Here is a 23,988-nt window from a genome sequence, read left to right on the forward strand (position 1 = left end):
TGGTTTATATCATTTTTGTTTATTCATTTGAATCTATAGTTTTCGTTTAAACGTAAATTGGGAACAAGGTAACTGGGTATGAAAATTGGATATCAAGGACAAGGGGAAGGAACAGAAAATCATAAGTAATAAATAAAAAAACGTAATTGTCGAATTGTTCTCGATGAAATTACACTACACGAGGACAGTAATATATACATATTTTGCTTGATTTTTTTTCGTTATGTAGGTAAGAGATATAGTACAGTACAGTTAGTAATAGTTAGAGTATGTGTGGAATAAGCTAAAACATATCATAACGGTTCATTTAATTCCATTTCTTTGTTATCATTTTTTTGGGCGTTAATTATCTAACAAACGTTTTATCTACGAATGCTTTGTTTTCACCCGTAGCATTTGGGCATCAACTGGGACTACGAGATATATTTGCCTTTTTTATTTCCACACTATAGGCCGAATTACGAAAAAATTTGGACGGGGATAATTCATTTAAAATTTGCTTTTTCTTCATCAATTGTATTTTTTTTTGAGTTTCTCGTGGGAAGGAGTGGCGGCGATAGGGGGACGAAAAGGAGCTAACAGGGAATATATTTGAGATTTGATTTAATCATAACTACCATAAGAGATCCAATGTCCATTTCCTCAGCAATTTGTTTCTCCATCTCTTTTATACTGAATTACTAAACTCTCAAAGTGGCGTCGTAATATTACTTAATTTTTGTTTTCTTCATTTTTTTCTCTAAATTCATGATAATAAAGTCTATAGTATGAGAGTTCAACTGCGTGTCAACGTGTCTCATACCAATTTTAATATATTTATATATATTTATATATAATTTTAATAATAGTATGTATATAATATTTACTACCTGCATATCACAACATAAATTTATTCTTTTTCCATCAATCTCGCTCAAAACACATACACCCGATTTTTTTGCCATTTTTTTTCTCTTTTTTTTTCAAATCATTTTTTCTCTGAATTGGTTTACTTAATCAATCTTTTATTTGACCCAGTCTCACACACATATTCCGGTCTACAATAATTATAATAACGCTGCGATAGTTGGATAGTGATTGAGACTTTAAGCACTGTAGCATTTTGTTTTCTCGTTCTTGAGTTGTAATGTTTGTTTTCCCTTTGTCTTGTTAGTTTTATTATTCAGAGAGCATTTCTGCGCGAGGCGGGGAGAGAGAGGAGGAGAAATGAATACTACATGATATTAATTTATTATCCCTTTCATGTGCTGTTTTTGTTTGGTAATGAAATTTATTTACTTCCATCATTAAAATTATCTCGGTGAATTTTATTTGTGCGCCGCAGTCATGTACCAGGAGGCCAATGAACTTTTGAATAACAAAAGGCATTTGCAACATATTAATGCACTCATGGCGCGTCTAGCGGCACTCAGGAATACTTTTTAAAGCGCGGATGAGTAGATTTATTTTCATTATTCCACGGCTATATCTTCCATCAATTATTGAAAACAATGAGTCACACGTGGCGAAGCATTTCCCGCATTGGGCAGAAGGGACGATCCGTCGATTCGACATGTGCAAGGGGCACATTTATAATCGAAGTTTGGCTCTGACGCTAGTCTCCCTTCTATGAGTATTAGATTATCGATATTACAATGGTCATAGCTTTCTTTTAAATTGTGATAACACCACTCGACGACGCATTGAACAGCATAAAACGTTTTTTCAACAATAAAACTAACGTCTAGTAGAAAATATGCATTGGTTCAACTTCCATCTCACGTGGCGCTCATTAATTCAATTGATTTTCATTGTGTCCCCGCCACGTTAACCAGAGTACTGGTGAATTCCAGTCAGAATGCTAGGTTTTTACTATTACTCAGCTACACTGCTCATAAGATCTCAGCCACTAACGATTATACATCAGCCATAAAATCTTAGAAACCGTGGCCCAGCTTGGATTTCCCATTGTCTCATGTGTATTAATAATGACCTCGCAGTAATCCAAGGCGGCCAATGTTTAGAGTATGCAGCACGATGCTGAGCAGCAACTACTACCGCCCCCTTTACTCTTTTGTCTCTGATCTGAAACAGATTCGATTCATCGGATTAAAATTACGGATTCAGTGGTGTTAGACTGGGATTTTGTACCGGAGGAGTAGATGGGGATAAGTCCGAAACGAGTGGGTTTGGAAATAAATGTCGGGTATTAGTAGAATATTTTATAAACTACAGTAGTTTCGAGGAGAACTTTATGGGTTTAATGGGATATTCAGAGGGATAGGATATGAAATTTCCATTTCGCCAAAATATGTTTTGAAGGATGTAGAAGGATCTTACGAATAATTTCATGGAGTTTTAGGTTTAGAGAAAGATGTCGAGACTTTCTTTGTAAAAGATATTGGGGCCTGGAAAAGGGTATCTCGATATTATTGTGCATGTACTGGTTTTTTTCAATATTTGGGAAAAAAAGACTATGAAATTTTGACTCAACGAAGATTACGAAAAATGTCGAAAAATCTTTTTGTTTAGCCTTTTCTGGACTTCACGTACGATATTTAAATGCTGTCTGATGCTGAAAACTCTAGTTTTCGAGGTATTTTGAATGTAAAAGATCCTGTAAGTACGCTACACGAAGAAGATTGGGTCGACTATTTTGCCAATATCTCTGAAACTAGTAGGTTAATTTGGTAATTTTCAGAAAAATGTAACAAAGCACTTTTACGCACTTGCATCGAAATATACTATTTTGTGATGCCTGCCGAGTTCACTATTTGGAACGGTAGTGGCGGTAAAATGGTTATTTTTTGTGCACGAGTGCGTCAAGATCACGAGAACCGTTTTATGCACGCTAAACCATTTCGAAAAGTGGGCTTTTTGGAACGGTTTAGTGTGCCTACAGCGGTTGTTTTCCGTACGGCGCGCGAAAGTGTAAGAGCGTGCGTAAAGTGAATTCCGAGTGCGTAAGCGAAGTGACGCACGTGGGAGGTGTGCGAAAAATTTCACTTTACGCATAGGTGATGAAAAAAGCAGTTGCATTTTGCTCACGAAAAATCCGGATTGACGAGATATTTACGAAGAAGAATCATTTTAACCAAGGGACTTAAAATAAAGGATCCTTACCCACGTGATAATTTCGCAAGTGAGCACGACCCCTTTATTTTACCTCCCCAGGTTATAGTAATATTTATCTATAGCATCTTCTGGACTTCAAAAAATAGTATATTGTGTTACAAGTGCGTAAAGAACCACTTTTTCGCACGCACGCGTAACACATCCAATTTTTTGTAATACCTACCGAGTTCACTGTTCGGAACCGTAGTGGGGGTAAAGTGGTTGCTTTTGTGCACGGTGTGCGTAAAACAACCACTTTACACACACTAAACGGTTTCGAAAAGTGAACTTTTGAGGCAGATATTACAAAAAGATATTTTTTTTGCTGAAAGTCGTAGTTTTCAAACCAAATAATATATTAGACCACAAGGGCATGAATTTCGTTTGCGACGAATGTGAAGTTTACAGGCCGAGCCGAAGGCGAGGTCTGTACTCACTTGCGTTGAAAACTAAATTTATGCCCGAGTGGCACCGACTTGACTTCGTACGGTACGGTGTGACATAAAAGACTCTTCAATGTTGATTTCGATAGAAAGGTGTTGATGATTTAGCACATATCTCTAAAATTAATAGAGTTGAAGAATAACAGGAAAAAAAATTATTGCTCAAGAAATTCTCCACAAAATCTTCATTTTCTTCGACAAAAGCTTCTCGTATTCGACATATATTTGAAAAATTTCTGTTCGAATTTTTCAATCAATAACGATCAAGTTTTCAAGTTACAGCTGATTATTTTGCAGCTATCCTTACACCTACTTTTTTTTATATAAGAATGTCAATAGCGAGATCCCCCAAAAATTTCCTACTGAAACATCCTGCGACATTTTTTTGCTGAATCTTTCCTTTTCCCATATATTTGTAATAAAACAAGCTGCCTTCATACCTCCCATGTATCTCGGTTTCGGTCTTATCTCCATTTATCATTCCACTACTGAATTAATGTTGTTCAATCGAGATAGATTGATATTTATCACTGGATTTATGAAGGATTTGAGTGAAGGACGGCTGGGTAACTCACAGAGATAACAAGAACTTTGCAAAAATATGAGCAATATTTTAATACTGGTCTGGAGAGACATGCATATATTCGCCATGAGGAAGTATACCTGGGAAATTCAACGCACTTATTTAATTTGAGTAATCATACGAAAACCATGACAAACATACCTTGGGAATTAGGCTCGGGCAAGTTCTCCCGTGGTACCAGATGCATAACTGTTGTTTTTCCGAAAGGAAGACCAAGCGCACCGAGCGTGACATTGCTGTGCAGAAAACGTCCCTGGTAAATTAGCCGCAATATTTCTGCCTTGGCGACTGCCTCCTCCGTCCAGTCTGCAACCAATCAACATCGTAAGAATCAGAAAACTCAAATAACTCGAAAATAACACAGTTCTTCTCCCCCCAATTCTGTCTCCTCCATTTTTATCTATCTTTTCCCCTCATTTCCGTCTTGGAAAAATATATCCTATTTCATACGATGTTTCAATCCCCCTTCTATCCAACGGGCAGACGTTGCACTCGAGATAAAAGTTCACTTCAAGCCCACTGAGAAACTTCCTTGAAGAGCGTGAAAGTGCTTCCTATATGGGATACACTTGGTGGATATAATAGGCGGGGGAAAGAATAAGTAAAAATAATATTTTGTGGGAAACTTACTCTTGTGCGCCGGCAGTTGAGGTAATTAAAGATTAATGGAAATTCAGGTATTGCACGCGTGCAAGAGCGGAACGAACCGTTACATATACACGGAAAGGGAGATGATTATCTTGGTCTGAGGATTCTCAGTATTACAATTTTGGATTTTGCAATGAGTAGACAAAGGATGAGGGTATCCAAAATTATGAAAGACAGAAGAATAAGTCACGTCAGTTATACTGTTAAAATTGAGGACATCGATCCTGTCTGGAGAACCATACACTGAGAAAAAAATTACTTTCGACTAAGATCATTTCTTTGATATAAGAAAACATTCTCTTGTAAATTTCTAAAATCGTGAAATCTGCACGGAAGAAATACTTGAATTGAGTATATTTTATATCAGAATCAAGTATATACACAAACCTGATTCAAGTATATTATTCTTGATTCGAGTACATCAGTAGCGAAGTGGTAAAACAGTTTAAGTCGACATATCTCCCAGTTGAGTCTTTGGAAAATATTTCCGAATCTAATAGAGATAGCGAAATTTTCGTAATTTCATTTGTTGTAGCTCTCAATTGGCTCTACAAAAAAGTTTATAACAAAAATTTTGCTATCTTCCTTAGATTCCGAGATATTCATTGAAAACTGGGCAATAATCAAAATTGACTTGAACCGTTTTACTACTTCGTTACTGATGTAATATACTTGATTCAAGTATATTTATACTCGAATGGGGAATGGATGTTTCAATTCGAGGGTAATCATTTCGTATCAGCCCCGGTTGTACCAAGCGCTCTCAAGTGTAATATGATGCTCAGACACTAAGTGTAAGAATATAAGGGTCAAAAAGTGGAGGGTAAAAAATGAGGGTCGGAATATTAGCGTCAACTGAGTGATCTTCAAAAATTACATTTCTAAATCATTTTATGAATTTTTCTCGAAGAATAGAGTTTTGACGGTTTATAATGCATTGAAAGAACAAAAATGGTCTTCAATAAGTCTAGTGTAGATCAAAAACATCGTAAGTTAAAAATTACCGAGATAAAAAAATATCGTGCTGAACATTTGAAGAGTGTCCGGAGATGAAAACTTTTTCGCACACAGAAATTGATTTAGTTGTTCCAAAAAATTGTCATTGTCGGTGCAAACAAGAAATCTCATTTCTAGCTCTATCTACTCGTTATTCTTTACTACCGTATGTGTTTTGCTCCCGAAGAATGTTTTATGCGAGGCAAGGAAGAGTAGTTTTTCATTTTGGCTATCCAATACTTAAGGATAAGGAATGAATCATTAAATAGAATAATAATGATTATTTAGGGGCAATCCTATAATTTAATCAATCATCATTTCCACTTCCCGAGTAGAAATTTCGTCAGACAAACCTTTTGACAGAGAAGACCCTGCTCCGGTATCGATACGGTATACCTGATTACGGCATGCCAGATCAGGGCCTGAAGGGGACCATTGCATTTTCACCTTACCAATAAATTCCAAACTTTAAGCAGACATGCCTGATCATGCCCCAGTCAGGGCCTTTTGAGCCTACTGTGATAGAGAAAAATTAAAGTTACATCAGGCATGTCTGATAAGGGAAATTCCGGGGTCTTTTTCAGCCTGTTTTGATTGAACACGAGTGCTTGTTGAGTATACCTGATACGGCCAACTCGATCCGGCCATGATCAGGACAAAGTAAGGTATGCCGGGAATCCTTAACTTCGAAAATTCTATAAGTTCAATACGGCGAACCTGATCCGGCAATGATCAGGTCCGGATAAGGCATGCCGTATGGGACTTAGACAAATTTTCACCAAACAAAGAGTCGCGGTGGAAATGGTAAAGGGGGGCGGGTTGGAGGGGAGGAGGATGATGATCAGGAAAATTATACTAATTGATATTATTCTAGATTTAGTTCAATACTACAATTTTATTGGGAGTATTATTGATATACTCAAAACAAACGATGATTTTTAAGAACGATATGGACATCCTCAATGCCTTTGGACTTAACACCACCCCTGGAACTCACTCAATAACCTACGCTGATGATCTGATTGTCTACGTGACTGGGAAGAACGTGAAGAGCATTCAACCCACACTTCAAACATTAGTCAACAAGATAAATAACTACTATTCAATGTGGAACCTCCGTATGAGCCCTCTCAAGTGTGAGAATATACTAATTCGTCGACCTTGGCACGAAGTTAATAGATGTAACGTGGCTGGCATCAACTCTCTCGAGATTAAAACCTTTAAACCGGACAGCCGTGAAGAAGTAATCGTCCCAACCAAACAAACGGTCAGGTACCTTGGAGTTCATATTGACCATCTAGCCCATTGCACCAAACATGTGAACACTCAGATCGCAAAAGCATCAGCCAGGTTCCAATCACTGAGACGCCTCTTCTACAATCGGCACATAACACACCGTGCTCGCATCATTTGTTACCACCTGCTGGTACGACCTCTACTCACGTATGCATGTTCAGTGTGGTGGAACATGTCTGCATCTGCCATCGAGAGGATGAGACTGCTTGAAAAGCAATGCATCCGAGCATCCCTCAAGATATACCGATCTGCTCACTCCAACTTCCTGCACATGGTCAGTAATAAAACACTGTATGACGAGGTTAATATCCCCAGAGTGGATAATTTTATCATCAGACTCACCAGAGACTATTACTCTCAATTGAGAATAATTAAAAATGAGTTAATCAACAAGCTCAGCCACATTGACCCTGTTGAAACGAACCTGTCAGCAGGATCTGGATACCTCCAGCCTCAGGCGTTTATGCACCTTGACAGACTTGGTCTGATACAAGACGCCAACAACGTCCCAAGGCTGTACCATCTGCCCAGACACCCCTCTAACAAAAAAATCCCGCTAACTGACGACAACTACCAGTCGACCAAATTCTCCACGGCAATCCCTGAACGTGACTATCTGGATCATAGTCGTCTTAACCCCAAACTCTGATGGTTAGATGATTCAGCGAGATATCTCGCTGAACTAAGAGCGAGACTCAACAAGCATGCTGAAGATGATGCTGGCTAAAATCCAGCTTCCTCGCGAGTCTTCAAGATATGAATATAGTTAGATGGATGGCTACTCCTGTTAGCCTTGCTTTTGTAAATAGCTGTACATAGTAGTTGTTAAGTACAGTATCCTAAACTAACACTGGTGACGTGGTTTTGCTTTTGGTCAAAATTTTTCCACATTCAATACGTCAAATGACGAAATACTGTTTTTTTCTTCTGATTCACTCAACTTTCACACAAAATGTTTTTAATGTATCATTTAGCGTTCCTAAAAAATCATATTAGAATAGCGAGACGTCTCACCACAGACCACCTTTTTCACCCAATATTATTTGATAATTTTAAGGCGTTTTTTTAGGGAGTTTAACTCATGCCTGTAAAAAATGTGATTTCAAATGACCTGAATAAATAAACTCTAAAAAAAAAGGTACATAACTACTACGCGGAAGGTCCCGAGTTCAAGTCTCGCTCTGGGTGNTACCGTCGGTAAAAGAGCCCTTTTTGGGCTTGAGCAATGAAAAATTTATTCTCTATCTCATCAAAAATTATCCCAGTGAACTTGATTAATAGGAAACTTGCATGAAGCTCAATTCTTTCTAATTCCCCTATTTACACATTTTTCATAACATATGGATAGCTAAACGGCGAAAATTATAGAGAAATATTGCCTAGATGTCTTATCATAATTAATTGAAAATCAGTCGTTTTCGAGGTCAATTTTCCGGTCATGACGTCACGAAGACGGTCAGATGACGCTTCATTGGTCGAAAAAGAAGAGAGTGGGGAGTTGTCGTCCTCCATTGGCCGAGGCGCACCTCAAGATTGGGTTAAGTCGACTCGAGCCATTCTGTGATTGGTCCACCGCTCGACCGTCTGTGACATTNTGGGTGTTTTTTTTCTTTTTTTTCTCGACCCGCCTATTCTGGGACTTTATTTATTTATTTATTATTATTCAATTTTGGCCCAATTTATTAATTTGTAGCAAAGTCTATGCCAGGTAAGGGCGAAACCAGGCCGCCTGTCACGGCCCTTATCAGGTTTAGAAATCAGGTCCTGATCATGCTTTGCATTACATTTCCTATCAGGCCCTGATGTGGCAACCGTAATTTTTCTACGGCACAGCGGACCAGGGCCTGACCGGCCAAGTACTAAAATTTCTACTCGGATTGATGAAAGCTATTTTCACCCTGGAAAGACATAATTCCACGTAAATGGTCCGCTTCATGAGACAAATTATGTTCGGACCCTTCGTATGTTGTCGGAGAAAAAAGTTGATGAAAAATTACCAAACAAGTCAAGTAATCGTGGAGCAACCTCGATTTCCAGTACTTTTTCACCTTAAATAGAAGAAAAAGTGCGAGAGTAATAGTGAATTTTACTCGGTTATCCCGGGAAAATTTACTAAACGTGAGGGTGATTTGTACCGAAATNTTATTAGCGATTTCAAAGCGTTTGAAATCTTCAACTTTTAACAATTAATTATTAATTAATGAGCAATATTTCAAACCTTTGCGAATAAAGAATGAATTATTCAGGTCCCAAACTTATGATTAGAAAATTGAAAATAATTCATGCAAGTTCCCTATTGCTCGAATTTTTCGTATAATTTTTTTGTAACGGAGAATCATTTTTACCGAACCCGTTTGGTAAACATTCACTTCCGTTCGTCCCCATGACCTTCAAACGGATACAAAATAAACAATCCCCTGCTGGTGTGGGAAATTTTACTAAACAGGAGGATAATTTTTGCATCCATACACTGAGAGAAAAATTTCCTAATATGTAGACCATATTTACTTGAGAGCAGTAAATTATTATTATTATTATTATTATTTATTCAGCTGATTATGAGGTACAATCTTTTTACAGCGATAGTACAAGTAATTATAAATATAAATAATATGGATAAAGATAAGTATGCGGGAGGAACGGTACTCAATAGTTTAATAGGCAGCTATAGTGTTGATCAAAGAAAGGAGCAGGTGAGAGTCACCTACGTGTCTATGAGAAAGCCAGGTAGAGAGAAGTCCAGAGTTGTTTAGCGTTAAAATAGGTACAAAAATACAAAAATAATTGAGGTAAAGGCCCTTAAAAGTATATATAAGAGAGTTGGAGGTAGTATTCCACCTGAATTACACAGACAAACAGCAGTCTGAATTTGAGTACAAGTCTATCAGACCATTAATATAATAGCGATAAATTAGAGAGTATTACATAATGCAGGTTTACACTTTGTCATATCAGGGTTGTTCTCTTTCTAAAATAAAAATATAGATTAACAATGTTCAGTTAATAGAGAATAAAAATTATCATACACGTTTAAAGTAATTTGTAATGAGATTAACTTTTTTCGCTCGCGAGTTGGAATGTGAATTTAGAGGAGCTGTATCAATGTCTAACTTGGAGGCCCTTTTTTTGATTACACATTTGAGGAATAAAAAGAGACTTTTCGTTGCATGCGTGTCTCCTGATTCCAAGAAGCTGATGAGGATATCTATTCTGGTAGTGGGATTTGGGGTCTCGGGAAGAAAGTTGGGAAGTAGGGAGCGACGGATTTCCGAATATGCCTGGCAGTCCAACAATATGTGGGTTAATGTTTCTGGTGTACCCGGGGAACATAGTTGGCAGTCTTGGGAGGGATCAATTTTGTGGAAGGTTTTATTGATGGCAAGGTTTAGGAACAGAGTATTTGCGAGTCTGACTTGAGCCTTTGTCCTCGTCATAACCAATGGGAAGCGTTTTTGAAGATAGGCAGCAGGAACTCCGTTTCCCAGTCTGGGAAGTCTCAGTTGGCAGAACGAAGAGGCTGAGCAACGGTTGACATCCTCAGTGATCAGGAAATGGCGGAGCTCTTCCAGCACCCGCGGTAGCTCAGAAGCCCAGTAGGACTCGTCCGGTTTTGTGCAGTCGAAGGATATCCCAGCTGACTCTAGGATGTGTTCGAGTTGTAGAATTGGATTGTAGCTCTTTTCACGGGCCAGCGCCGCTGGTGTTAGATTCCTGCCTTTCGCTGACTTTGTCAAAGTCATGTAGCTCAAGAGGCAAATTTTTGGGAGTCTGGATGGATCCAGACTAAGGACTTTGGCGTACCAGGAAAAAGTCAGCTTTACAACCCTATGGACGACTCCAATTACTCCCACTTCGTGTCGAACCAGATAGCCCGGAGTACATGTCGGGAGTAGTAAGAGTCTCTTGAAGAAGTTTATTTGGATTTTTTCAGCTAAATCTGTATATTGAAGAGCCCACGTCGGGGCAGCATACAAAAGTGTTGACATTACCATCGAGTCGAAAAGTTTAAGAGGAGCTTCCCAAGAGTCAGAGCTAGCCCGCGCTAGTAGAGCGATAACAGTACCAGTGGCTATCTGAGCTTTATTTACCGCTGCCGTAGCAGCACACCTTCCCAGCGAGGAGGTAGAAAATTCCACTCCCAAGTATGTGTAAGTGGAGACAATGTCAACTATCTCATTTTTTACCTTGAGTGGGTAATTAGGTAGAAGCGAGAGTCTTCCTCCAGTCCTGAATATCATGAGCTTAGTTTTGGAGACATTGATACTTAGTTGGTTAGCATCAAAGTAGGCTTCAAGGTCCTTCAGCACGTGATACATTTGGATTTGGCTAGATGTAAAGAGCACCAGATCATCGGCAAAGAGTAGCGCAAGAACGTCATTCAATGCGTCAATACTAGGACCGGAGTGGCCTCTACCCCGGAGGAAACTTTTGATGTCAGCCATGAACAGTAGAAATAGAGTTGGGCTCAGGCTCTCACCCTGAAGAACCCCTTCGGTGATATCAATTTTCTCCGTAAGTAGACCGCCTGTTCTGACTCTCAGTGCGGCGTGGTCATAGAGATTTTTTATGGTGCGGATGAAGTTGTGGGAGACACCTGAAACACTGAGCTTTTGCCATAGAAGATCGTGGCTAACTGAGTCGAAAGCTCTTTTCAGATCCACAAACAGACCAAAAACTTTACGGTTGCCATGGCGCAGTTGGAGATGAACAGCAGCGTGCGCAGCGAAGATATTATCCAGAGTTGAACGCCCTCTTTTAAACCCTGCTTGGCACTCAGGATAGATGGAATTGGATTCAGCCCACTTGTCAAGCCGTTGGCATAAGATTTTGGTGAAGAGTTTTGTTATTACATTTACCAATGCAATGCCTCGGTAGTTCTCTGGCTTAGTCTTGTCACCTTTTTTGAATATCATTGTCATAACTATATCGAACCAAGAAGTTGGCATTTCTCCAGAGTCCAGGATCTTATTAAATAGGTTGAGCAAGTAGATCGTACCATTAGGTGGGAGGGCTTTGTAGAATTCGGTAGAGATACCATCAAACCCTGGAGATTTACCTGACTTTGCTTCAACTAGTACTTTTTCTAGCTCAGCAAGCGTGATCGGAGAGTCGAGTATGGGGTCACCTTGTCCTTCGAAGGTAATAGTGGTGGTTGACCTGACTGGGAATACTTTGTCATAAAAAGCCTGCCAAATTTCAACTCTGAGTGATGGGGAGCAGGTTCTCACTCGGAAGGACCGTACCNGTTATTCTTTTTCAATTCTTTTTCTTGCCTTTCTAGCTTGTCCATGATGGGTTGAGGGTAGCTTGGAGTTTTTCTTCAAANTACTGCTTGCCAGAATTCACAAATGGATTTCGTGTTTGCAATTTTGTCACGTAAGTCGTCGTAGTAAGCCATTCTCCTTTCAAACATCAGGATGAAGTAGGATTTCTTCGAGTTATGGTAAGAGGCAAGTGCATCCGTCTGGAAGCCTGCCTTCCGACACGCAGCTAGCGATCTTTCGGCATCCTTCTTAGCAATTTGGCAGTCTTTATCGAACCAAGGTTTGGGTACTCGGGCCGGGACAGTGGAGGGAGTCCTGACTGTCATACCAGCTGCTTCAGCAGCTTGTGTTATAGTGGGANTTGAGTGGACATTATAGGTGATGTCAGGGGAGATTCGTTAGATGACAAGTTGCTCTCGTCTTTCGCATCCCCGTAGTGTTCTTTTTGGTTAGAAGAGTCCTCCAAGAAAATCTGCACCTGGGGAATTGGCATGTTAGGGTTAGATTTCGGTCTTTTAGGTGACGCAAGATCTTCCTCAGGAGATTTAGAATCTTGTGACCGTCTCTTACGTTTGGACGGAGTTTCGGTATCCATGAATTTTTCTGAAGANGCTGCTTCAGCAGCTTGTGTTATAGTGGGATGAAGGTTGTGCATAAGGGAGTTTACGTCTTGGTTAAGGCTGGGGACAAGGTTGATGGAATTGGACAAGTGAAGGGTGTATTCATCTATATTAGTTCTTTTCCACTTGATTTGAGAGGGAGGTGGAGAGGTGCTAGAGGAGCTTGACTGGTACACTGGAGGGGGGCGGNCTTCGAGGGTCTGATGGCTAAGGAACGGGTGGAAAAGGACTAACCTTATGTGATAATTTCAGTGAATAAAATGTAGATTACTAGAATGATTTTGCTAATTGAGCAGGTATTTTGTAATTAAACGGAGCTCTGGAATCAGGAGATCACATACATACCTTCGCTTGAATTAATAGATTGGGCGTTCTAGGAAAAAAAACAGAAAATTTAGACAACAACTCTGGACTCAACCACTCTGGACCAAGTTCGCACCGTTCCCCCGAGAGAAGTAAATTATTTTCAATGGTTTAAATCTCAGAATGTTTGTGGTTCGCGGAACTCGAATGAATTCTCATTTATCATTATCGTTGCGCATTATATCATGAATATATTACATATCGAAATATTGCAACTGCATAACAAAAAAAAATCACGAAAACAAAAAATTCTTGAAGATTTACGATTCTTCTACGCGATTTGAGTGAGTTCATTTACGACAAAATCATATTTGAGTACATAGTTATTTTCACCACAATCCTCGCCTTCGGCCCGGCCTACAAAGCCACATTCGTCAGAAAATACTTTCGGACCGTGTGATGAATGCAATTTTTCGTCAGAAGGCCCGTAAACCGCGATCAAACCGAGCGAAGCGAGGTTAGAATCGCGGTTTACCGGGTCTTCTCACGAAAAGAATATTTTAGAGCATGAGACCTTTCTTGAACCACGTGACTTGAGATGCCTGGGAGTATTAACCAATTGAAGAAAAATTACTTGTCTCAAGAAAATATGTTTCAAATATTAAAATTTTTTTTTCGCAGTGTAGATGTATTTTTTTACCGAGAAAATCGTAAGATATCCACAAAAAAACATTTTTTCACTGAATTACATTTTGCTCCACTATTACCATTCGTATATTAAAATTTGCACGATTTTCGAGGTTTTTTTTATCCAGCTTTTCTCTCCGTGTTCGAACGAAACCATTGCTCAGCTTAAGGATAATCGGGCGAGGAGGAAATGTGGGAGGTGAGGCGGGGGGATTTCTATTTTTTTCCTGCAGAAGACCAATCACTGAACAAAGAAATGTTTCCCGTGCGGATTCAAAATTCAGGCAATATTAGGGAGTATCTCCGGTTAAAAATTATTTTTAGAGCTAATCAAATTTATTTGTATCTGTTCCACGCATTGAATGGTTTTCAAATTGTTTTTTTTTTTAATAAATGAAAAGATATTAATCCATGCGAAAAAGTGGCAACGTCGTCGGTAGTTTTTTTTTCACCAGGAGCTGGTACCACTGGTTCGAGGGAGCTCTAATGACTACGCTTTATCGCTCTCTCTCAAGAAACGTTTAAATTGACCGCGCTAATCCCACCCGATCGGTACTTGGGACATANGATTAAAGTCAGCTAGTTGTTCAGCCTTCGTGAGGTCATTTTGTATGAATGCACCTTTAAGATTTGCAGCATTTTTGAGAGCGGNTCGAGGGAGCTCTAATGACTACGCTTTATCGCTCTCTCTCAAGAGACGTTTAAATTGACCGCGCTAATCCCACCCGATCGGTACTTGGGACATAGCTGCTCGTTTGGGCTGCGTGCGCAGAAATTTCATTTTTCAGTACTTTTTTCGCTATTATTAATAAACAATGTTCCTAGGCGACAATCTTTTTTACTCAAAAAATCTTAGATTACATGTCCTTAATGTGTCTAAAGTTTCATGACTTTGGCTGCATACACGGAGAGAAATTTTTGGTAAAAATTATAGTGAAATCGGGGTAAAAATTACCCGGATGGAAGGGTAATTCTGTAGCAGTTTATTTTTAGAGCAATAAATATCCTTAGTGTGGATAAATTTTAATGAACATTTCCGGATAATATTTGTTCTTATCTGAGTAAAAATTGCCAGTATCCGCGGATAAAAATTATTAAATATCTTGGTAGTTTTTACGAATGTCTGTATAAAAATTACTGTTCCAGAATGGTAAAAAATACTAACCTTACCTACAGATCTCTTCCACGCACCACGCAAGTTCGGACTGAGGTTTAATGACGGAGAGGAGGTAGCCTGGCTGGATCTGCCTCTCTCTTGCACGCATTGCATTAGAGAGAGAGGCGCAAAGAAAAAACTAATTTACAAATTTATAAACTCCCCCCCCCCCCTTCCGCCCGCAGTCGTTTAGCATTGCGGTAAGTTTTTCAAGGATATCTCCGAAACTAAGGGAGCTATTAGCGAATTTTCCTTGAAAAATTGGGGGGGGGGGGAAGGGGTTGTTTACCGAGAATTCTTAATATACCACCCCTCCTACTACCCCCAATTTTTCGAGGAAAATTCGCTATCTCCCTTAGTTTCGAAGATATCCTTGGTTGTATATCTACTGGTAGAATTTATTGTTTGGAAGGATAAAAAGTGTCGCGCGCATCTGGTTAGTTTTTGATGTGCATGATGGATATAATTTTTTAACACTGCTGCTACGTTCACCTCGTGTCGAAAAGTGCCTTTTCGTTTACTCGTAAACGAAAAGTCTTTTCGTTTACTAGTAAACGAAAAAAGGCACAGTTCGCCACTCGCTGAACGTAACATCCCGGGTAGAAATTCAACTGGGGATTGAGCCGCAACTCGGGTAAGCGCGAGCTCAGTCTCAGCTTGCCGCTTGACCCGAGTTCACGCCGCGACACGCCGCTCCATACCGGCTCACAGTCGAACGCTCATCAGACGGCATAACCCGGCACTTGAGTTTGAGCTGTGGCTCAACGCTTAGAACTCAGCTCCGATTGAGTCGTGTCGTTTCGAGTGGAGGGTGGAATAGAATGATATTTATGCATGTTTAGAATATCGATTTAAAATTTGAATACTTTGGAAAATCCTTGTCTTCTTACTATAAAAAAAAATGGAATTCCACTGAACTTTCTATAAAATTTGAAATTTACTGATTTTTCCCTCTGTCATCGAATATAAAACCTGGCACTTTCTCTAAGAATTCCTATTGAATTTCTATTGGAGCTCTATGAGAATTCTATTTAAGTTTTATTGCAATTCTATTGAAAAATTCTATTTTTTTTGCGTCAATGCCATTGAAAATTATGCAACTTTCCCCTGCATTTTTAATAGATATTTGTTTGTAGAAAAAAATCCATTGATTTTTCTAGATAATTTATTCTGTTAGGATTTCTTCCACAGAAACTATTGGGCATGAATTTTCCAAGTTTTGTTCCTGCATTTGATTAAAAGAAAAGAAGAAAAACCGAGCGGAAAGAACTTAGAAATCTTATGCCTAAGAAAATCTATAGGAACATAAAAACCTATTTACTTTCTTGCACCAAATTTTACCTTAACAAAAAGACTCTATGAAGTTGCATAATCTCCTATAGAATCGGCGCAAGAAACGAATAGAATTCTAATAGAACTTCCAGAGAATTCTCATAGAATTCCAATAGAAATTTAATAGAAAGCGCTAGGTTTTTCTGTTGAATTTTTTCATGCGTGTTATTTTGGCATACCTGTATTCAACATTTCCCTAATAAATCGTAGAATATTCTTAGAACTCGTAGGCCTATCGAAAAATGAAGAATATCCTCTCCTGTAGCGTTGATAATTAATAATAAAGGTTCGTTAACGTTTTTCAAGTGATTATTTTTCTTGATTTTGTTTGTTGTATTCGCGAGAAAAAAGAAAGTTTTGACTACGTTTCAGTGAATTGTTCTACCTTGTATTTTCAGATTAATCCCATTCGATTAGTTAATATCACGTTATTTCTGATGAGCTTGTGATTGTTCATCTGAAAAAGCATGCCATCTTCACATTTATTCGATTGTTTTTTCGCTCAAATCACGATGCCATCGGACCTGTCAAATCATTATTGAGGTTAAGTATACTGGGATTGAGTAATTGGAGATGAACCTGAGGTTGAGCAGTGGCCATTCAACTAAAGCCCGGCGAAGCGTTTCGGGTAATAGTTTAACGCTGGGCTGTGAGCGCGTGACGCGGCTCAACCTCGGGTACATGTGACGCGCGTGGAGTTTCCCCCAAGCTGGCGCAGAGTGGCGTATTTCTAGCTGGGATACGGGTTCCGAGCCGAGCTCGAGCGGCGTGATTTCTACCCGGGGTACATGTGACGCGCGTGGAGTTTATCCCAAGCTGGGGCGGAGTGGCGTATTTCTAGCTGGGATACGGGTTCCGAGGCGAGCTCGAGCAGCGTGATTTCTACCCGGGATCACTGTCAAAAACTATTGTTCGACACATGTGAGACAGGAGTTTTCAGCTCGTGTGATTGGCAGCCCTCGGCTTCGCCTCGGGCCGCCAACTTCACACTCGTGAAAATTCTGTCTCACTCATATCGAAATATACTATACTAGAGTTGGGTGAATAAAAATTATTCTATGAATTTTATAATAATTACCAGGATAACAATAATTTTTATCCTTCACATAGATATTTCTTGTCTTTGTCTATGTACATTTTGACAAATGTATGGACAATTCTTGATTTGTTCTGCGAAAATTACCATGCGGAAAGGTAAAATTTATTTTTCATCACGCTGTGACGAAAAGTGAATTTTTCGGCACGCTCCGCGTACCTAAAAGTCCAGTTTCCGCCACATTGTGATGAAAAATATTGTTCGTAACTCGTGAAAAAATGTTTTTTAGCTCGTGGGATTATATCACTCGCCTTCGGCTCGTGATATAAACCTCCCACTCGCCAAAAAACACTTTTTTGCACTCGTTACGAAATATACTATTACATATGATAAATTTTATTATTTAACATAAATTTTTATCGAACTTCCGGATATAAATCAGACGAAAAATTTCAATAATACACGTTTATCCTTCTGGAAGGGTAATTTTTACCAAAAATTTCTCTCCGTGTAAGATCACGGGTTAAATGACCACTTTTAAAAAAATTCATAATAAATTCTCCCAGTTCGCCCGATTATCCTTAAACAAAACTTGTTTGAGAACATGTTTGTTTTTCTTTCAGTGTCGAGCATCAAAATATGCTTTCAAAAGTCAAATAATGAAATTATTGTAAAATTTTATCGATATTACAGACGAATTGAAACACCCAACAACAATATTCTCAATTTAATAAAATTTCAAAAGGATTACTAACTTTTTCAATTATCAGAAAAATGGCCATAATTTTTCAACAAACAATTATGAATTCAATTTTCCGTGCGCGTTGAAATTCATCAAGTATTCACGAGCATATTTATATTCTGCTAGATAGCTAATTACCACCCGCGTTTCAGATAATATTAATACAGATCCCGCAGGTGAATTTCGTAGAAAATACAATTCTGAGTGATGGCAAAGGTAAATTGAGACTACACAATTTAACCGAGAGGCGCGACCAAAATACATACCTTAACACAAGTACGTTAACAATCCCGTCGTAATTACAATCTCCCCCTCTCTCCCCCTACTTTAACCAGTAATTTCATGCTGATAATACGCCAGCACCCCAAAGATAATTTAACGATAATGGATCAAATATATGTGTTATAAAATTTTACACCATTACGTGGTAATGTACGAAGAGTACATACATGTACACTTGATTCACCTGAATTATTACTGCGGTACACGCCATCACTCCTCGAAATTATTTCGAACTATTTTTGCAACTATCTGTTATATTCAACGCTCACTCTTCCTCTTCTCACCCTTTTTACATTTTTTTTTTTCATCATCCGTATCTCTCGCGTCAGAATGGGAGCACATTTCGTGGTATTTTCTCACGCGTCACGTGCAATGGTGCTCTCTCGTGTATATACAGATATACATGGCCAAGCCCCTCAGGACTATTCGTGGAAAATGTCACATTTCAACTGATGGGAAAAGAGGACTAGCCGGTGTGCATGCCGCCAACGTTGCGCCCATCATGTTGCTTGTATCGTAAATCATATTCAACAATATTCAAGCACGTTTTATTGAGTGGTAGACAAAAACAATTCTCACTACTGTTGGACAGTTATAACAGCGTTTATTTGATGTATCATTGAACAATTTTGGGGGAAATAAATGGAAAGAAAATTTGAAATTTACTTCGTGGGATAATGGAAGAGAGGTTCAGACATGTTTTGAGTGATGGGACACATGATGATGCATTTATATGCAGAACCTACGCTGGGAGATAACACTGATTTCCAGGAACAAGTCCATTCTTATCGCAATCTTTCCCTCCTTTGGATGCCGGGAGGGGTTAAAAGATTGGACCAACTTGAGAGGCCATTGAAACAAGAATGGATAATTTGCAAAATAAGTCATTCGAGCTTCACTGTTAGACAAAAATGAAATTTCATGAAGGATAGACTACTAATTTTCAGGACAGTGACACTGAATTCGATTTAGAGGAAAAAAAATAATGAAATTTCAGGTTGCACTGAAAATTCAGTAAAATTCAAGAATTTTAAGCAGCATAAGGACGAGGATTCCTTAATTCAATTGAATTTCCAATCTACTATGAATATTCAGTGTCAAATTAGATTGGATTTTCAGTGAAATCTAAAATTTTATAACGTTTTTCCCTTTAAGTCGCATTCAGTGTCACTGTCCTGAAAATTCCAGAATATATTTACCGGAATTTTCTGGTTTTCGATTTATTCTCAGGGAAAAATGGAACTGACATTTACAGTTCTCTTTGATTTCTCCACGAATTGCTGAATTTTCAATGACGAAATTGCTTGAAATTTCAGTGGTAATTAAATTCAATAAAAATTTCCAACAAGTGTACCGGAAATTTCAAACCAAATTTTTTAACAGGGTTGGTACAATCAATGATTAAAAGTGCTAAAATTTTGTCAATTAAAAATATTTTCACGGTCTTCATCGTTGATTGTGACAATCTGGAATTTTTTTTTAGTGCCTGTATTGTATTTTTTTCAGTGCCTGATATATGATGGCTTTTTCGACCCGACGAGAAAAAAACTCAGCCTCTAGTTTTGGAATCTAATATCAGAATTTAAAATTGGATTGAGTTGAGTTTGCAGTTTCGTCGGAAATTTAATAGAATTTTTTGCGCGAGTTGAGGGACTCTCTGCCGTTTTTCAGTAGTAAATTGGATTCGAAATTAAGTTTCTATTGAATTTTCAGATAAAGTGAGTTTGTGAATTATTTCGTGAACTCTTTTTCATGGTGAATGCGATACATTTTTTCCAACATTCAATGGATGGCTGTAGAATAGTATATTATATCATCAGGCGATACCTCGCCTTTGGCTCGAATTATAAAGTCCCATTCGTCAGATAATACTTTTTTGACTCTGCTGCTACATCACCTAGCGTCGAAAAGTGCCTTTTCGTTTACTCATAAACGAAAAGTAAACGAAAAGTCTTTTCGTTTACTTGTAAATGAAAAAAGGCACCATTCGGCCACTCATTGAACGTAACATCACTGTCAAAAAATATAGTTCGACACATATGAGACGGGAATTTTCAACTCGTGTGATTGGCAGCCCTCGGCTTCGGCTCGGGTCGCCAAATTCACACGCGTGAAAATTCCGTCTCACTCGTATTGAAATATACTATTATGTCATTGCGCCCGGAAACTGTGATGTAATGGAGCGAAGCGAGGCCTAGTGACATATTACGGTACGAGTGAAAAATAGTATATTTCGATACGAGTGAGACGGAATTTTCACGAGTGTGAAGTTGGCGGCCCGAAGCGACGCCGAGGGAAGACTCCTATGAGTTTTAAAAGTCGCGGGGTATTGGATTAAGATTTCTCATACATTGAAGATCAATTATGTATGTCTAAAAACGAACAATTAGTGCATAAAAATTAATGACTTATTGTTCGTGTGCCCCGCAGATGTTTAAAATGTTAAAAATAGTCCAGGGCCTCTAAATTTTAAGTTACAGTTTTTTTTTCAAAATTTTTGAAAAAATGTGCGCAATCACTATTACGAGTTAGTTTTTTGAAATGCAACTTCTACACAGCTAATTTCGTTTTTTTAAATAAAAAATTAGACCATTTATGTACAACCATGTACCATTCATGAAGAATTATTTCTGAAAGAATCAACAATATACAGGGTGTCCCATTTGAAAAAATGCACCCAAATATCTCCTAAGACGGGCGAGTAAAAAAAAATGTTCGGAATAAAAATTGTAGGGTTTTGAGGGGGACATTCGATATATCCATTATTTCGAGCTTTCAAGCTCATGCTTGCAAGCTGCAAGCACAAAGTGCTTTTTTCAAATAGCAACCGTATTTTTCATTCGAATAAAACTTGTTCATCTTGATGAGTTGGTTTCAAATACCTCGTCGTTCATGTGATTTCCTCTAATTTTACACGAAAAATGCCGCAAAAGAGTTCTGTGGTCAAATTGAAGTTTCAGACTTTTTTAGCGTGACCCCTGCTGAAACCACATTCTCTGTCTTGTTTGGAAGTTCACGTTCTCCATCAGAACTAATAGTTGATTACGTAAGAATTCCAGGTAATTTTGTCCGTTGACAGTACCATTGATGAAATATGGGCCCATCACTTGCCCATCAACAACACCGCACCACACGTTTACTTTCCAACGATGCTGATGATCGATGTTGCGTCCAGTGAGGATGTACCCTTGAACAATAATGACAATTGTGTCGATTTAACGATCCAGTACTCCGGAACGTTGCCTCGTTGCTGCACTGAGAGAAAAAATTAGGTCTGCCGAAAAGATAAATGTTCACCTGTACAAAATTTTCTGGTCTCAAGATTATTATTCCCCACGAGAAAATATTCTGCAGCGACAAATTTATTCTTTCTACTTGAAAATCTGACAGTGGCATATGAATACATATTCTTTCGAGTAGAATGCCAGGATTCAAATATCATGATAAATAATAATCTGTTTGAATGCAAACCAAAAAATTTTCCCCGAAGCAGAAGTTTGAGCTGACAGAAGAACCATTCTTTCAGCAAAAATACGACTGTATAATCTCTACTGCGACTTTGTCTATTATTTCCAATATTACTCATTTGTTTTCCCGCCATTGATAGTTATTGAGTGAGAAATCAAAGTCCAGTTCTGAGGTCACAAACGGATAAGTTTGAGACGATCAAACATCTGATCCACAGAAAATTTCAAAACCTTTTACGAAGCTTTTTTGTAATCAGCGGAATAGTGTACTTCTTTTCCGCTTGACTTGTGTACTTGAAAAAAATACAGATTTTGAGGCGACAAATTATTTATCTATTTACATCAAACTATACGTTGACTCCACGTATCTTATATTATTAGAAGAAGTTATCTCGATATTTTTAAGCGGAATAAATATATTTTCAGCAGATTTAATTTTTTCTCTCAGTGTGAAGAGCACGTACTGAAAAAAATGTGGATCTTCATGCAGTCTCTGCAACGCCCAGTTACAAAAATCAACACGATTTTGCCTGTCTTGCGCAGACAATGCTTGAGTCAACGTTATGTGATACGGGTGGTAGCGGCCAGATTGCAAAATTCTTTGTACTGTGCTCCGTCCTACTGCTAAATCTCGCTCAATTTCTCTTAAACTGATGTGAGGATTCATGTGAATCATAGTGAATATGGCAACAGCTCGGGGATCATCAGAATTAATACCTTGTTGTCGTTGTTGTTGTCGTCGAAGGATTCTCCCTCTTCTACAACTCCTTTCAATCTTCTGAATAACTGAATCTGTTAGATAATGTAGGCGATTGCGGCACCGTTCACGATATGTTCGAGCAGCGGCTCGATACACTCCTCTACACTCTCCCAAAACGAGTAAAATATCGACAATTTTACTGGCTGAATACATCTTGATGTGTTTAACGAAATGATACTAACTCGATTCTGATTGAATTGACACTGATGAGAATAAAAGAATCCTCGAAGGAGTAGGAAAATTTTTTGTTTATTGTTTACATTTGATAATTCCGGTTGGTAAACAGGTCAACGGAACAATTACACCAAGTTGCGCCAAGGATGTTTGAATCTTCAATTTGACCACATAAATCTTTTTTGTGGCAGTTTTCGAGCAAAATTAGGAGAAATTACATGGATGACGAGGTATCTGAAAACAACTCATCAAGATGAACAAGTTTAATTGGGAGGAAAAATGCGGTTGCCATTCGAAAAAAAGCACTTTGTGCTTGCAGCTTGCAAGCATGAGCTTGAAAGCTCAAAATAATGAATGTATCGAATGTCCCCCTCGAAACCCTACAATTTTTGAATTGAACAGTTTTTTGTTACTCGCCCGCCTTAGGAGATATTTGGCCGCATTTTTTCAAATGGGACATCCTGTATTTTAAATATTTTAAGCATAATTTTTCTGTCTATTTTACACGAATGGCGCCAATTTTTATATTAAACAAAACAAAATTAGCTGTGTAGGAGTCGAATTTCAAAAAAATAATTCGTACATGTTAATGTACACATTTTTTCAAAAACTTTGAAAAAAACATCTCTGTAGCTCAAAAATTGGAGGCCCTGGATTATTATTAACACTTTAAGCGTTTGCGGGGCAAACGAACAATAAACAATCAATTATTTTGCACTAATTATTCGTTTTTAGATAAATATAATTGAGAAATCTCACTCTTGTTGTGAGCCCTTGTACATATTATTTGCAATCTCCTACTGTATTTCAGTTTTTAGCTATCTGCTCTTATTTTTCCGCTGTATGACTTTGTCATTACTTAATTTTTATACAACATAATGTACAACGAATAAATCTCAATCAATCAATCCAATAGCTCGCGACTTTTAAAACTGATAGTAGTCTCCCCTTAAAGCGAACTCAAACATCGACTATTTATTCACAAATACCCTTCAACCCCTTCAATGATAATTCTCAAATACTGTTTCCTCAACTCCGTTGCATTAGACAATAAATGGATTACTCTCCACAAGCCTGAAGTTTCCCCGTCCGTACCATTAAATTAG

General features: G+C 38.3%; 1 protein-coding gene across 1 annotated transcript in view; it reads right to left on the reverse strand.

Moving 5' to 3' along the window:
* The window catches only part of LOC107044068 (ubiquitin-like protein 3), a 28,371-nt gene continuing 4,383 nt past the window's right edge, over positions 1–23,988 (reverse strand). Inside the window, exons 3-4 of the mRNA XM_015265811.1 lie at positions 4,261–4,425; positions 1–2,064 (exon numbers count right to left, since the gene is read on the reverse strand). Of these exons, the coding sequence (XP_015121297.1) occupies positions 2,000–2,064; positions 4,261–4,425 (230 nt within the window). The 3' untranslated portion in view covers positions 1–1,999. The remainder of the gene's footprint in view (positions 2,065–4,260; positions 4,426–23,988) is intronic.

Source organism: Diachasma alloeum, unplaced genomic scaffold (assembly GCF_001412515.2).
Source record: "Diachasma alloeum isolate Michigan unplaced genomic scaffold, Dall2.0 Dall_scaffold_00672, whole genome shotgun sequence".
Classification (NCBI taxonomy): Eukaryota; Metazoa; Arthropoda; class Insecta; order Hymenoptera; family Braconidae; genus Diachasma; species Diachasma alloeum.